Source organism: Argopecten irradians, chromosome 8, assembly GCF_041381155.1.
Source record: "Argopecten irradians isolate NY chromosome 8, Ai_NY, whole genome shotgun sequence".
Lineage (NCBI taxonomy): Eukaryota > Metazoa > Mollusca > Bivalvia > Pectinida > Pectinidae > Argopecten > Argopecten irradians.
In genome coordinates this window covers 9906790-9923275 of record NC_091141.1, presented here as the reverse complement: position 1 = coordinate 9923275, position 16486 = coordinate 9906790, and the positions used below count along the sequence as shown (strand labels likewise).

At 35.0% G+C, this 16486-nt stretch overlaps 1 protein-coding gene across 1 annotated transcript; it reads left to right on the top strand.

Moving 5' to 3' along the window:
* Positions 1-246: 246 nt before the first annotated feature.
* Positions 247-14065, top strand: LOC138329301 (eukaryotic translation initiation factor 3 subunit M-like). The gene is made up of 10 exons (XM_069276197.1): positions 247-388; positions 1194-1332; positions 2145-2286; positions 3109-3232; positions 5881-5975; positions 7725-7808; positions 8729-8828; positions 9733-9814; positions 12519-12662; positions 13325-14065. The coding sequence occupies exons 1-10, from the start codon at positions 347-349 to the stop codon at positions 13525-13527; spliced, it is 1155 nt and encodes a 384-aa protein (XP_069132298.1). The 5' UTR covers positions 247-346; the 3' UTR covers positions 13528-14065.
* The last annotated feature ends 2421 nt before the right edge of the window (positions 14066-16486 follow it).

Below are 16486 nucleotides of genomic sequence, written 5' to 3'. Positions count from 1 at the left end.
CTTGGCATCTAGACTTTGAGATGACGGGAACAGTGTAACATACATTACCAGGTTTGAGATTTCCCGCCATCAACCAGACACAGGACTTTTCCACGTGGTTTTACTCGCGTCAAACACTACAAAGATGATGAACTCCTTATGTGAATAAAGCCTGTCTGGATGATTGTAAATTATTATAAATGATTTTTTTATAATTATACAATCAAATACTTGACACAGATCAATGAAATGTTGCTTAAAATCATTTAAATGTTTATCAGTGGTATGAAATCTGGTCTAGACATCAACCGGAAGTGCGATTATCATATCTTCCTTTTTCACTGGTGTCCGCCATATTGGAAGCAGCATGAGCACACCGGTGTTCATCGATTTGCCTATTCCTGAGCAGGTACTATTCCAAAATGATATTTTATGAGTCTGTGATACAGAGAATAGTTAACTTACTACAAGTCATCAAAGTAATACCGCAAAAACGCACTTAGATATGTATAATCCGTTACCATATGATACGGAATGGGGGGGGGGGGGTGAGTGGTTGTTATATATTGCAATAAACTTTAAGCTTTACTGGCAAGCTACCAGTTCTCGCCGGGTACCAATTCTTGCCATGGCATATGTACATGTACGATCACAGACGAATTTTGAGACGATTTTTGTGGAAATCAGCATGGTAGTGTCTTCTATCAGACGAATGCTTTATTGACTAAATTTGCGTGTAAATCGTATCGATACAGATGCGATAGCGAGGATTTGTACTCGGCGAGAACTGGTCGTCTGCCAGTACAGACATAAATGTAATTCTCTCTTGATCCCGTGATGATCTGATATTGTGTTTTCCTTTCCAAACGTATTCCATTGGCAAATCCACTTTATTGAAGTGCACTGTGTATTATATTCCCAGTTGATATTCTTAATAAACTGTCTATGTTACTGCGGAATTGTGCTTTTGAAATGCCTTCGTTATGTAAAATTAACTGTTGGTTTAAAAATATTTTCTCCTGGTACAACCTTGCTGTCTCTGAAAATAAATGCTTCATACAATTTGCTGCAATAAATATTTATCGCTTATCCCAATGCAACAGTAAGATGAAAATCATCCATAGAATTAAAATGATAAATTTATTTGATATTCAAATCTATCAATATTACATTGGTACCGAATATTACGATTTATGAATTTTTATGATTTTTAGGCACAGGAGCTGCGAATCTTCTTGAAATCGTTGGGAGCAGATATATCTGAGGAGTCCTCAGAAGATGGAATTCATGCAGATCTTAGGAACATCATAGAAGCTACAAATGTCTGCTGGACAGAAATCAACAATGAAACAGGTTACTACATATCATGAATCAAGTTATGGTTTGAAAATGGCTCGATGACTAAGCATGGTATTCATCTCTAAGATGGATATTTTTGTTTTTTATTGTAAAATTCAATAAGTTTAAAGCCATAAACAAATATCAAAGGCCCACAGTGTTTTTCCTGCCTATATATTTGGGGCCAGAATTCAGCCCCATTCCCAATTGTATTTCTTGTTATATTTTCCCAAATCTATGTTTAAATTTCCCAAATCAGTGAGTTGAAGCGTATTTTATGTGACGAAACCAAAAAAATCTGGAAATCCCAAGTCTGAACATTGTATTTTAGTATACATTCTTATACTTGATTCTTAGAGAAGGATAATTGTTTATTTCTACCTTTTCCAATATTTCCATAAACACGGTTAAACATTTTCCCAATTTCCTACTTTTATCGCACAAAAATTCCCAATTTTCACCAGGTGGCAATTTCCCAAAATACCCTGGAAAAACACTGGCCCACTTTTTGTCTAACATGTTTGGAAATTCAAAATAAACTTGGGTCTGGAAATAAAATGAAGACACTCTGACTAAAAGTCAAGTGTTGACTGAAAGTCAGTTAATTATGAAAAAAGTGTTTTATTAAAACCATATTCATCTTAACATTGTTTTACTATACATATTGAACTATCTTTAGCTATTTTTTGTTAATTATTGTATTGAATGGGGGGAAAAGAGGAAAAATGAACATATCACCAGTTCAAATTAACCATAAGTCGAATATGGTTAGAACTGTTCATACTAACAGACATGCATGTATCATTCTGTAACTGTATTTTGTACAGATCTTGAGATGATCTTCAACAGCATCATATCCTTAATCCTTGTCCTACCCCAGGAAGAGATGGCTGAACCTGTCACCATGTTCTGTGAGAAAGTTGGTAAACAGCAAAAAAGTGACAAAAGAGCACAGAACAGAATTAAAGTGTAAGCATACCAATTTTTAGGACTTTTATTATGTGGTGTTAACATTTCAAATACCAAATTTTTAGTGTGAGCATACTTTCGCTCTATTATTTTCGTTGTCAGGTGTGGAGTCTGTGTACTTCTTTCAGTGACTTTTCTTATATAACTGGGGTTGGTAAACAGCCCCCTTTCCCAATGCCAATCCCCCCCCCCCTATTTTCTTCCCAATTAGAATGAAAAAATTCCCAAATCATATCGCTGAAAAACGAATAAAACCCTGAAATCTCTCCCCTTGTTATTTAATCTAAAAACAAACTACTCTGAAACTGGTGTGATGGTTATCACCTTTTGATAAAATGAAACAGTTTTACAATATCTAATGACCTATAATACCATTTTCAATAATGGATAAATTTTCCCCAAAACTGCTCTTTTTTTTAGCGATTAAATATTCCCAATTTGTTACAAATTTTTTTTTCCCAAAATTCCCTGAAAAATCAGTGACTTTATGCGCAAATTCTAACTGGAAGTCACTACCTTATCCCGTTGGTGTGTTTAGGTAGATTTTGTCGTGATTTAGTGACACTAACCTTTTAAAAACATACCAAGAGATACCTGCCAGCGATGTTCTTCTATGAATTAACAACATTGACATTAGAGTTAGACAATGCTAAACACATCTGTTTTGTGTAAACTTCAAGCAGTGTATCATGCAAATGCTTGTATCGGTTATAATTGTAATTATCAAATAAATATACAAAGAGATACACAAAGTAATAAACAAAGTATTTTTTCTCAATCTAGAGAAATAAACCCTTTAACAATCTCTCCTCATTTTTACAGATTGTCCAATCTGTTTTATGGTCTTGATGAGAAGTCTGCCCTTCGTGCTGATGTGTATGTAGCTATGGTTAAATTAGCTCACCAGGCCGACCTTATACTACTGGTGGATACAGACTTAGAGAAGGTAAAAGGTCGTTCATTCCGTCTTTAGGTGGAAGATTATCCAATTATTAGCTCACCTGGTCCGAAGGACCAAGGTGAGCTTATGCCATACCGTGGCGTCCGGCGTCCGTCGTCCGTCGTCCGTCGTCCGTCGTCCGTCGTCCGTCCGTCAACAATCGACTTCTTCTCCATAACCGCTGGTCGGATTTCAACAAAATTTGGCTGGTAGCATCCTTATGGGCTACTAACTGAAAATTGTACAAATGATGGGTCTGACCCCCCCAGGGGCCTGAGGGGCGGGGCCAAAAGGGGTCAATTTGGCTATTTCCATATAAACGACTTCTTCTCTGAAACCAAGCATGGGATAGCACCCATAATGCAATGGTAGCATCCTTATAGGGTGGGGATTCAAAATTGTACAAATGATGGGGCTGACCCCCCGGGGGCCTGAGGGGCGGGGTCAAATGGGGTCCATTTGGCTATTTCCATATAAACGACTTCTTCTCTGAAACCAAGCATGGGATAGCACCCATAATGCAATGGTAGCATCCTTATAGGGTGGGGATTCAAAATTGTACAAATGATGGGGCTGACCCCCCGGGGGCCTGAGGGGCGGGGTCAAATGGGGTCAATTTGGCTATTTCCATATAAACGACTTCTTCTCTGAAACTAAGCATGAAATAGCACTCATAATGCAATGGTAGTATCGTTATAGGGTAGGGATTAAAAATTGTACAAATGATGTGGCTGACCCCCCAGGGGCCTGAGGGGTGGGGTCAAAAGGGGTCAATTTGGCTATTTCCATATAAACGACTTCTTCTCTGAAACCAAGCATGGGATAGCACCCATAATGCAATAGTAGCATCCTTATAGGGTGGGGATTCAAAATTGTACAAATGATGGGGCTGACCCCCGGGGGCCTGAGGGGCGGGGTCAAATTGGCTATTTCCATATAAACAACTTCTTCTCTGAAACTAAGCATGAGATAGCACTCATAATGCAATGGTAGTATCTTTATAGGTTGGGGATTCAAAATTGTACAAATGATGTGGCTGACCGCCGGGGGGCCTGAGGGGCGGGGTCAAAAGGGTTCAATTTGGCTATTTCCATATAAACGACTTCTTCTCTGAAACCAAGCATGGGATAGCACCCATAATGCAATGGTAGCATCCTTATAGGATGGAGATTCAAAATTGTACAAATGATGGGGCTGACCCCCAGGGGGCCTGAGGGGCGGGGTCAAAAGGGGCTAATTTGGCTATTTCCATATAAACGACTTCTTCTCTGAAACTAAGCATGGTATAGCACCCATAATGCAATGGTAGCATATTTATAGGGTGGGGATTCAAAATTGTGCAAATGATGGGGCTGACCCCAAGGGGGCCTGAGGGGCGGGGTCGAAAGTGGCCAATTTGGCTATTTCCATATAAACGACTTCTTCTCTGAAACTAAGCACGGTATAGCACCCATAATACAATGGTAGTATCCTTATAGTGTGGGAATTCAAAATTGTGCACATGATAGGGCTGACCCCCCGGGGGCCTGAGGGGCGGGGTCAAAAGTGGTCAATTTCCATATAAATGACTTTTTGTCTGCAACTAAACATGGGATTACGCTCATAATGCAATGGTAACATCCTTATAGGGTTTGGATTCAAAATTTTGCAAATGATGGGGCTGACCCCCCGGGGGCCTGAAGGGTGGGGTCAAAAGGGGTCAATTTAGCTATTTCCATATAAACGACTTCTTCTCTGCAACTAAGAATGGAAGAGCACTTATAATGCAATGGTAGCATCCTTATAGGGTTGGGATTTGAAATTGTACAAATGATAGGGCTGACCCCCGGGGCCTTAGACGGCAATAGATGCGAGGTCAAAAGGTCAATTAGGCTACTATTTTCATATAAATTACTTTGTCTCTGAACCTATGTATTGGATAGCATATTTGTATGGTATCAATAGCATCATTGTATGGTTGTGATTCAAAATTAAACTTTGGGAGTCAATTTTGCTTATTTTTCTAATTGTCTGAGTCTTGTGATAATTACTAACAAAAAACCAGGTGAGCGATACAGGCCCTCTGGGCCTCTTGTAGTACTTTGGTAAAATAACTTGTTTCAAACTTCGATCTAGGTGACCCCGAATGGGGCATCGTTAGATCTTGTATTGGAGCGCAACGTAGAGCATCGTAATGGAGCGGAATTACAAGTCTAATTTTAATTAGATTGTTTCAAACTTCTAAATATATCTGTTGACTTGGTGTTATCAGCATGAAATGACAAGGTAAAAGACTACTAAATTTGCCAATTCTTGTTCTTCATAATAATTTGTTCAAAACTTCTCTTTTATATTGTTGAGTTGACTTTATAGTCTATTAGTCTTAGGATGAGAAGGTTAAAGACAGACTTCAACTCCTGTTATTACATTAAAAATTGACTAATTCTTGTACTCTTGTAATTTAAGCTTGTTCAAACTTCCCTTAATATTATTTGTTAACTTTTCTTAAGATTACACACAGCTAAATGTTAAGTTTTGAATCTTATTAAAAAAGTTGTTCAGGATAGATGTTTGTGATTTCAAAAAAGAGAAATTATTATGATACAAGTTAGAAACGATTTCTTTAGAAATTAATTTGATTTTGTTGTCTATCATTATGCCAAAAAATATTCCAGGTGAAGAGATGGACATCTATGTGGGACATTAGCCCAAAGAAATTACAGAATCTACTGAGAAATTTACACGATGCTCTTATAGACTCAAAGTTAAGGTGAGTGAAGAACCCAAACTTTGGAAACTGATGCATGTTCTTGAAGAAAACATGAAATCATTCACACAAAAACGATGAAGAAATTCACTTATGATACAACATCATGAAAATTTCTTTTTAGTGTTATATCCAGCTTTAAAGAAAAATCAGTGATGCTATATTGAATATAAAATGGTAACCAAGGTGTTTGACAAATTATGTCAAATACTACATAACCATGTAACATCTACATGTAAGCATGATTTAGTTTTGTTTTAGTTATGGTATCTGCATTGTTATATCTAGTAGTCTGTATTATCTTCAGATTTCTACAACTATTTTGGTGTAAAGAAAATTTCCAACGGATAACATGAACTTAATTAAACTTTTCAAGGGTTTATTGATTTCATAATTCTGACATAGATTCATTCTCTAAGTTTACTACAGTATTGTGTTAAGTATATCAGAGTGACAATATCATAATATCTGATTTACTGTTCTAAAATACAGTGAACCTTAACCTTAAGTATATCAGAGTGACAATATCATAATATTGATTTACTGTTCTAAAAGTGACCTAACCTTAAGTATATCAGAGTGAAATACTAACTGAAAAGTGAAAGAACTGAACTGATTTGAAAAAACTGCCTTTATTTAAGAAAGATTTTCATGATATCATTTCTTCTTTGGGAAAAAAACATTTTAGGGTAATTTTTCTTCATTGGGAAGACTTCATAAATTGATTAAAGGCCTCTATCATGGTCTATGCAGTTTTCACAATTGTCATCTATGTTTAAGGCCAAAAAAAATTAATTGTTAGTTTTCTCAGGCCACTTTTTTGAAAAAGTCAGTGCGAGTGGCGGGAATATTTTTTATTTTTTATTTCTCTGAAAACAAATGCGGCAGATTTTATTTTTTTTCTCACTTGAAGGACATGAAAATCAATGAAAACATGTGTAGAAAATGTAAATTCTTACTCAGTCTTTAAGAACAGCTTTTAAATATCTCAATCGTAACTATATCCAAATAAAACCAGTTGAAAATACATAATCCTGGGAGGAAACATTCCTCAAATGCTGACATCGGCAGCCATTTTTTACCTGAAATGAAAGGTGCATACTAAAATTGGAGCCAATTTCCGGGTGCGTTTTCGAATGGAAATTTCGGGTGAGTTCGAATGGAAATTTGGGGTGCATTCGATGCGGCGGTCTCAATTTTAATTTTTAGTTATGGGGCATAAAAACCGTTGGTGTGGGGGGAAAATATCGATGCGGCGGGGCCTGAGAAACTAAGAAATTTTTTTTTTGGCCTAAGTAAATTTAAAATGAAAAATTCGCCAATATGTTCGGTAAATTAACTTCCAAACACATTAAGTAATTGCTGGATAAGGTGGTTTATTAATAGATCGTTAAATAAGAATATTCTGAGAATATAATGTGCATCATGAAAATTTCTCGCTGGCAAAATTTGTGGCTTTTGAGAAAAATCAGTGATGCAATAGAAAAAGTACTGGTAACCAAGGTAGACAACTCTTCCTTTGTTGGATACTAAATAAACCAGTCACACTAAATGATATTGTTACCTGACTCTCTGTATAAATGTAAATAAAGCAATTTGGACTAATGTCACACTAATAATTCTGTCATCTTACTTAAATTGTGAACTATGTATTAAATTATAACAGATATAATATACATTTATGGCCGCTAATCATTAACACTTTCTGATGTTGAAACTAAGTTAAACTATATGATGTGTTTTGTTTTACAGTGAAACAGCTACCAAAGTGATGATAGATTTACTAGGATCCTACACAGAAGACAATGCCTCACAAGCTCGCGATGATGCACACAGGTAACTAGACTTAGTGTATTATAGACACACGGTTTTAAGCAAAGATATTGTTCTATATGTATTATAGCAAAGCGAATTCCAAAATTCAAGAATTCCTCAGTTTGTAAAACTTACTTGTAAATGAAAAGTGTTAAATTTCTCTACCAAGAACAAAATCCTAATCTAGCTGCCAGGGGTGCCTTTTGAAAAATGATGGAATCAGCCTTGCTATGATACACAAAGAACAAACTTTGCTAAAAACCTCCTTTCTATGATAGAAACAAGATTTTCAGCAAAGTTGTTAACCTTAATGGTTTAAGAAGTCTAATGTTATCTTGCTACTTCAAAACTGAATCGAAATCTGCCTTTCAGCACCACATGTTGTCGTACAGAGCTGTATGATCTGTAGGACACACTTACTCTGTTAGACTGGTGCTAGATTAATGTGAGAGTATCCAAGGTGTCCGGCACTGTCTACCAGTGGATCCCATTTTGGCTCTCAGACAGTTTAACTGAAACAACAAAGTGAAATTATGTTATAAAAATTGAAGCTAAAACTAAGTGTTCATGGTATAAATAGGGCTTTGTTCTCATTTGTTTGGAATAGAGCCTTTTTTTCTCATTTTGGGAAGAAAATTGTTGAATTGGGAAAGATGTTTTGAGGCTCAAACTGCAAATTCTGAGAATTGGGCTTAAATATGAAAAAAAATTCAATTGGGTGTCCCCAAAAAAGGAAAAGTCTCGATAAATGTCTTTATTTGTTAGTGAAAGGTGAACGGCTTTAATGCCTCATTGTGTGTACACGTGTAATACATATGTATATGGACATAAAGCAAATAAAAGTATATAGCTTTCAATATTGAAAATGAAATTTTACAAGTATAAGACTACTTCACATTTTGTATACAAGATGTAACATGTACAATCCTTTGATTTTGTAGGTGTATAGTTACACATTTAGGAGACCCTAATACTTTCCTTATGGACCATTTACTTACCTTGAAACCAGTGAAGTTTCTCGAAGGAGAGCTCATACATGATGTAAGTTCACGTTCTTTTACTCAAGAATAATGAGTATCACAAGCATTGAGCGACCCAATATGAAATCCTTCTATAAATAATGTAAACATTTCATAATATTCTACATATCAAGTGACTGTTTATTTCTGTATACTTTATAGATCATTACTAGTTCAAGTTAAAGGGACATTTCACTCAGGCTAGTTCTTTTACATAACCAAGAAGCAAAATATGGCATAAATGTATTGTTCTACATTTCTTATGAAACATATAACATAAAATATTGACAAATTCCACGTCATTGTTTAGTATTTTAATTAATATCGTTGAAATATCAAATCGTTGATCAACACGATTAACAGGTACAATATGGACGCTGTACCCATACCCGAGCCAAAGTCACGCACGTTAAACAAATAAGCTACATAACCCCTGAGAAGGTGATAAAATGATTTTTAGGCAAGACAATTCGCCTAATAAGGTAAACTCACTACTGTCAGAGCGATTTTAGCAGTTCTAGACAAAAGTTGCATTACTCTACGAGCAAGGGACAGGGTTCGGCATACAAGAAGTTCGACCACAATGTGTAATGGCGGACAGCGAGCGAGTTTGAACATCTACACACATGTCACAACCACGGGCTTTTCAGGCATATCACAGTAAAACCGACTGATCTAATTTCCATTAGAACTGGGTTTTTTTTTCGATATATGTACAAATTTTAATGTTTTCTTAGACTGAATTGTCCCTTTAATTATAAAGTTTGAATGCCTAAATACCATATTGAAATAGTTAATGTCTTTAAAACATAATATTGTATTTAGTAATAGAAGGATAAAATTTATAAATGTCAGAGAAAAAGTAGTAAAAGTGTATGTGTTTAAGCTGCATATATGTGCCAATAAATTATTGATGTATTTTGCAGCTTTTGACAATATTTGTCTCTGGGAAGATATCACAGTACCAGCAGTTCTACAAAAACAACACAGACTTTGTGAAATCTCTATGTAAGTCATTTATAAAGATATTCCACTTCTAACAAATTGAAATCAACTCAGAATGTGAGCACCACATGTTGTTGTACAGAGCTGTATGATCTGTAGGACACACTAACTCTGTTAGACTGGTGCTAGATCAATATGAGAGTATCCAAGGTGTCCGGCACTGTCTACCAGTGGATCCCATTTTGGCTCTCAGACAAATGATAATTAATGTTATGTGGTGTAGGTTTAGACTTTCAACAGAAGGAAATGTACACAGTATATTTCACACGTCTTGACTAAAACTGAGGATATTCATCCTTGATACTCCAGGGGTCACTGTCACTGTCATCATATCCACCCTTGGAGTATGTCATAGCAAAATTGAAGGCACTTCAGGAGAGAAAGCAATCACAACTACAGGCCTACAGAGGTCTTCTATGATGATTTACAGAGGGAAGTCTTTTGATGTATATCAGAGGTCCAAACACCTGTAATGTCTTTTGTCACATATAGAGCCTTCAGTTTTGCTTTGACATGTCCAATGGCGGATATCACGACAGTGATAGTAACCCCATGAAATATTCGGAGTTTGAAATATTGGTGGTAACTAAACCAGGTGGAATTAATTATAAGAACATGGTACAATTGACATGCTTTTTATGGTTTCCTGAAAGTGTGTGACATTTAGCACATATCTTGTCATTTCATGGAAATAAAAAGTTTCTTTAGATAAACATAAGTCTTTCTTTAATGCCATAACCTTTAGGGCTTCAGTTTCATTGTATATAGTACTGGTAGTAATAGCCTCCAGATTATCATTCAGTGTAAAAAACTACTTCTAAAATTGTCTAAATGCTCGAAAACTCATCCAGTCTGGATTCTGGACACACAAAAAATGTGTAAATTCCTTTAAATATGGTGTGCAAGCTAATTTTAGTAATTAATGAAGCCTAGATAAAATAAAATGCCATGGCAAGGTATGTCGAAAACATGTTTCACATGAGGGAATTTAAGACTAGAGAACATTTTGATTTAAAGGGCCACTACTTTTCTGAAACGGCTTTTAATTTGTAAAATGGGAATGTAAAACGAAATTGATTATGTTGTAGAGTCACAAATGTTATTAACTTACCGTTAATACTACACTTATCAGCTCCTTCTTAACAATTTAATATAAACAAATATAATGCCAATTTTCATAACGCGGGTCGTTTTATGTTTCCCGCCGTCGTCCTAATTACCGCGCGTTGGTTGATTATCACTGCACCAGAAGGCAAAACAGTGACATGAATCTTGACTGTTAACATAGTTTACGCAGGAAATCCTGCATTTGGTTGGTGTTATAACATCTTAATATACTTTTTCGTATATTATTATTGTTTTAAAAAAACTTTTATTTTTTGTTTCCTAAAGGTAGTGGGCCTTTAATAGGGTTCTAGATTTGGATGTGTAACTACATAAATTCTCTGCCTCCAATGTTCTGTTCTTTGTGAAATTGAAAAGAGTGTTATGAGTTTACAACATTGACTTTAAACACAACCATACAGTAAAAACCATATAAAGCACCACATGTTGTCGTACAGAGCTGTATGATCTGTAGGACACACTAACTCTGTTAGACTGGTGCTAGATTAATGTGAGAGTATCCAAGGTGTCCGGCACTGTCTACCAGTGGATCCCATTTTGGCTCTCAGACATTAACAAATCACCACAATCATCCATGTAACATCATAAATTCAGGTGACCTCCACAAAGTTTTTTGTTTGAAAATGTACATTTTTGTTATGTATTGATTCTTTTCAAAATAATGGTAAAACTAAGTCTACATGTACCATAATTAACATTCTTAACAACAAAATATGGCAGTGGAATTTTAAAACTAATTTGGTCATTTACCGGTATATCTATCTGTAATACTTTTGCTATATATTAAAATTCACCATGAAGACAGAAAAGTTCAGAGCTATTAAATTGTCTTCACGACTGATTTCTAGTCTAGGTTAATCCATAGTGTGTATAAACTAAATATTTGAAATAGAGTGAAGAGCACCACATGTTGTTGTACAGAGCTGTATGATCTGTAGGACACACTAACTCTGTTAGACTGGTGCTAGATCAATATGAGAGTATCCAAGGTGTCCGGCACTGTCTACCAGTGGATCCCATTTTGGCTCTCAGACAGTTTAACTAACACTATCAATTCAAGTGACTTGCGAAGTATGTTTTTTTGAAAATTCCCTGAATTTATTGAAATTGTGTATTTTTGCTAATATATTTTTCTTCTCAAAATCTTACTGAAACTAGGCCTACATGTACTTAACATTTTAAACAGCAAAAAATGGGAGTGGAATATGATATAAGCTTTAAACAGAATTCATTTCAAATTTGAAGCCATGAAGAAGAGACCATTAGCATACTATTAAATTGGCTTCAAAATGATCTCCCAGTCTACGTTAATTCATAGTGCAAATAATCTAAATATTTGAAATAAAGTGAGGAGCACCACCTATTGTCGTACAGAGCTGTATGATCTGTAGGACACACTAACTCTGTTAGACTGGTGCTAGATTAATGTGAGAGTATCCAAGGTGTCCGGCACTGTCTACCAGTGGATCCCATTTTGGCTCTTGGACATTCATTCTTAAATTCTGTTTTAAAAAAAACCACATCAAAACAAGAAATTTTAAAAAAATGACATTAAGGTATTTGATTTATGTTTCGTTGCTAGGCCTCTCTCATGAACAGAACATGAGAAAGATGCGACTTCTGACATTCATGCAGATGGCCGAGAACAAGACAGAGATTGAGTACAGTGTTCTACAGGAGGAAATGCTGATTACTGCTGAAGAGATTGAACCATTCATCATTGATGGTAAATAGTATACATCAGAAACATTACAATTTTAAGTACTGGCCATTTCATGTTTTAACATCTCCTGATACAACAAAAATCATACAAGTAATTACTGTTAAAGATCAAAAGTAAAGCGTCTTGCAAGAGCAAAACAGAAATTCTAAATCTACGTATAAATCATAAGTGGTATTTATATGGCATCTTTTATTAGTATAAGACATTTAATCTCAATATTGAAGAGATAAAGAATCTGTCTACATCGGGGGTTTTCACACAATCATTGCAATGTGCGCTAGGTCACAATATAGAATGCTTGTCTGCAAAACTCTAGCACTGTTACAGATTTGAGATGCTATATAAAGATACCAGGTTATTCCTAATGTTGACATTCTTTACTCATTATATGGTATTAGCTAGTATAATAGAATCCATAAGGTGAAAGAGCCATTTTGACAGTGATCAGTTGACATTTCCATGTTGCAGTTAGGGACGTAATATATGGTTTTATATTGGATGGCATTTAGTACTTAGTAGCCTTAAAGTACTTCAGCTAAATTGATTGGTATAGCAAAAGTGACAAATAATTGTAGATCTTTATCTGAATTGGCATTAAATCTGTTAATGAAGGAAAAACAAAATTATGACATCCATATTATTGTCTTGTTATTTTGTTTTTGCAGTATTGAGAACGAAGGCCGTGAGAGCCAAAATTGATCAGATGCAAAAGAAAGTACTGATCAGTTCGACCACCCACCGCACCTTCGGCCGTCAGCAGTGGCAGATGTTAAAACAGCACCTCATTCAGTGGCAAGAGAATCTTAAAGGCGTACAGGCCAGTTTATCACAACTTGATCTTATCAACAATCAAAACAACGCGGCGTAGTCTCTAAAGTGGACATCGTTAGATCTCTGGTCAGATAAAACTGGGCAGCGGTCATTACCCTTTGGACTCCTGACAGCAGCAGGTGCTTGCCTTTGGGAGAGTGATTATCATCCTAACTGATCTGTGAAGGGACTGTGAGGAAGCAGTCTTCATCTACCGTGGATTCAGAATTTTAATTCTGATACACTTATTTATATTATAGGTCTGAGAAAAAAAGACTCAACAGAGAGTACACATACAAGACTTTCACCAGTGCAGGAGCTGGTGTGTAAATTCTCCTGCCACAGCAGTGGATAATCTAGGGATTTGATGGGTTTAGTATTTGTTGAATTCTAAAGGAAATTTGAGACTTTATTCTGGCATTATTTATTTTTAAAAGATCCCCATCAAATATCAGGTGTATGCTGTATGTAATCAAATAGACAACTTAATCTGATTATTTTTTTCAGTCTTTCTGAAAACCGCAATAGACATCTGTGAACGTGAAATGATTTCAACAAAGTGCAAATTTTCGAAAATAAACAATTCAACAAAAAGATATGTTGGTTATCGATGTTGTGTTACCTGCAAGTAGGAAACATTGGTTATACTATTTTGGCGTCTTTTACTACAAGCTTTTGCCAACCTGCAGCTCACACATTCCTATGGAATTCTTTCTTGACATTGAATGTAATCCGACCCATCTACCCTACATCTACGGTATTTTACCCAATAAACGCCATTAACCCATTAAACATCGCTACTTTTTTAAAGCCTCTATAACACTTATGTCACATTAAACGCAGGATCAAACTATGAATACTGTTGGTTCCCTTTTTGATTTATTGTGTAAATTGATTAATGACTAACTCTGCATCAATTCTGACATTTTAACTTATATTTGGTGCTATCAAGCGTCACTTTTTAGCCCACCATCATCAGATGGTGGGCTATTCAAATCGCCTTTCGTCCGTCGTCCGTCCGTCCGTTAACAATTCTTGTTACGGCTATTTCTCAGAAAGTACTAAAGGGATCTTTCTCAAATTCCATGTGTAGGTTCCACTAGGACCCTACACCTATACGGAAAAGTTGTACTGCCATCCGCACTCTATAGATCTGAAACATGGAACAACATCCGAACAAACGATAACGACAAACTTTCCCGATTTCAACACCTTGCAGTTAAAAAAATTCAGGATTTTCCTACGCGCACAAGATCTGACATCGCGGAGAGCATGCTCGGTCCCTTTCGTATTGGAGCAGAAATTGATAAGCGAAAACTACAATTTCTCCATCGACTTATAAAACTACCCGAACGATTACCTTGCAAAGAAAGTCTTTTTAGTGCGTGTATAAAACCTATCTAAACGACGATGTTCCGGAACAAAAAGGATTCATACCAGATATTTGTAATATCTTTTTTTTTTGTAATTTTTTATTTTTTGTCAAACAATACAAAACATCAAACAAATCAGTTTTACATCAATCACATATTCATGAATTATTGATATAGTTATCTTCCATGCACATCTTTCACTCTGCCATTCTTTCATTCATCATTATAATTTCATTGTTTGATTTTTTTTATAGAGAGAGGGGAGGGAGAGAAAAAAAAAATAAAAAAGAACAAAGAATTGGGAAGGAAAGAAGGGATAATGGGATGAACTAGAAACGAGAGATCGTGAAGTATAATATTTAGATGTAGATATATTCTTATATGAAGAATAATGAATCAACTAAATGAAAAAACCATTAAAACAAAAAACAAAAAAGTAAAGAAAGAAAAAGAAAGAAAGAAGGGGAAAAAAAGAAAAAAGAAGAAGGAGGCAAGGAGTTAGATAGTCATTCTATATTTGATAGTTACAATTGAATTAAAAATTACTGCTCAACATCCTGATCAAAAGCAAGCATGACACATGTATGTATGACAACAAATAAATATATATTCTATTTTAATAAAAGATATGTGCAACTGTCAGGGATATGTGAGTTCTATTAGCTTTATCCATTTTTTCCAATCTTTGGTAAATTTTTTAAAAGTTTTTTTCTCTCCTTTTTTATAAGCTATATATTTTTGAACATAATGATAGTCTTTAATACAGTTTAAAAAAGCCATCACATTTAAAGAACCATGTAAACATCTTGTTTTATAAATATAGTGTTTGATAAAAAGAACAATTTCATTATCGATTCTTTGATATATTCCGTTATGATTAAATTTTCCGAAAAGCATAGTTTCTTCATTAATTGCAAATGGTATAAACAGAATATCTAAAAGACTTTCAAAATTAGCTAAAAAATCCTGAACTTCAGAGCATTCCCAAAATAGATGAGTGATTGTCTCCCTTTCTAAAGCACATAACAAACAATAAGGATTATTAGAGAGACCAATTTTACAAAGATAAGTGTTAGTTGTTAGTATATAATGGGAGATTCGGAAACTGAAGCCACTGAAGTTTAGTATTATTGGTAGAGATGAAGGGTATATTATATATATCTTTCCATGTTTCTTGATCGTAGTCAAAAGAGGTTCCCCATTTAGCTTGACCAGTTATTACAGTATTGTTTTTGACAAGTGCTCTATAAAAATCTTGGACTCCACAAATGTTTTTTCAGTATAATTTCAAGACTAAAGGAATAATTGGATAAAATAGTATTTCATTTGGTAAATTTATATTATTCAGATACTTTTTAATGCTGGATATCAGTCCATTATATTGAAGATAATTACTTATTACACCATAACTATTACAAAATTCATCATATGTAAGGAATGAACATGGAGAAACACTTTTTAACAGGTCTTGTATAATTGAAATTCCCTTTCTAAACCATGATTGGTAGAAAATCGTTTTATTTCCAACAGTAATGTTTTTATTGTACCAAATTGGTGTCTTAAGAACAGAGTGTTTTTCTGCTTCTAATTGATTTATCCTTTATTCTTAGTTTGAACCATGCTGTAAATACATCCTTCCAAAAA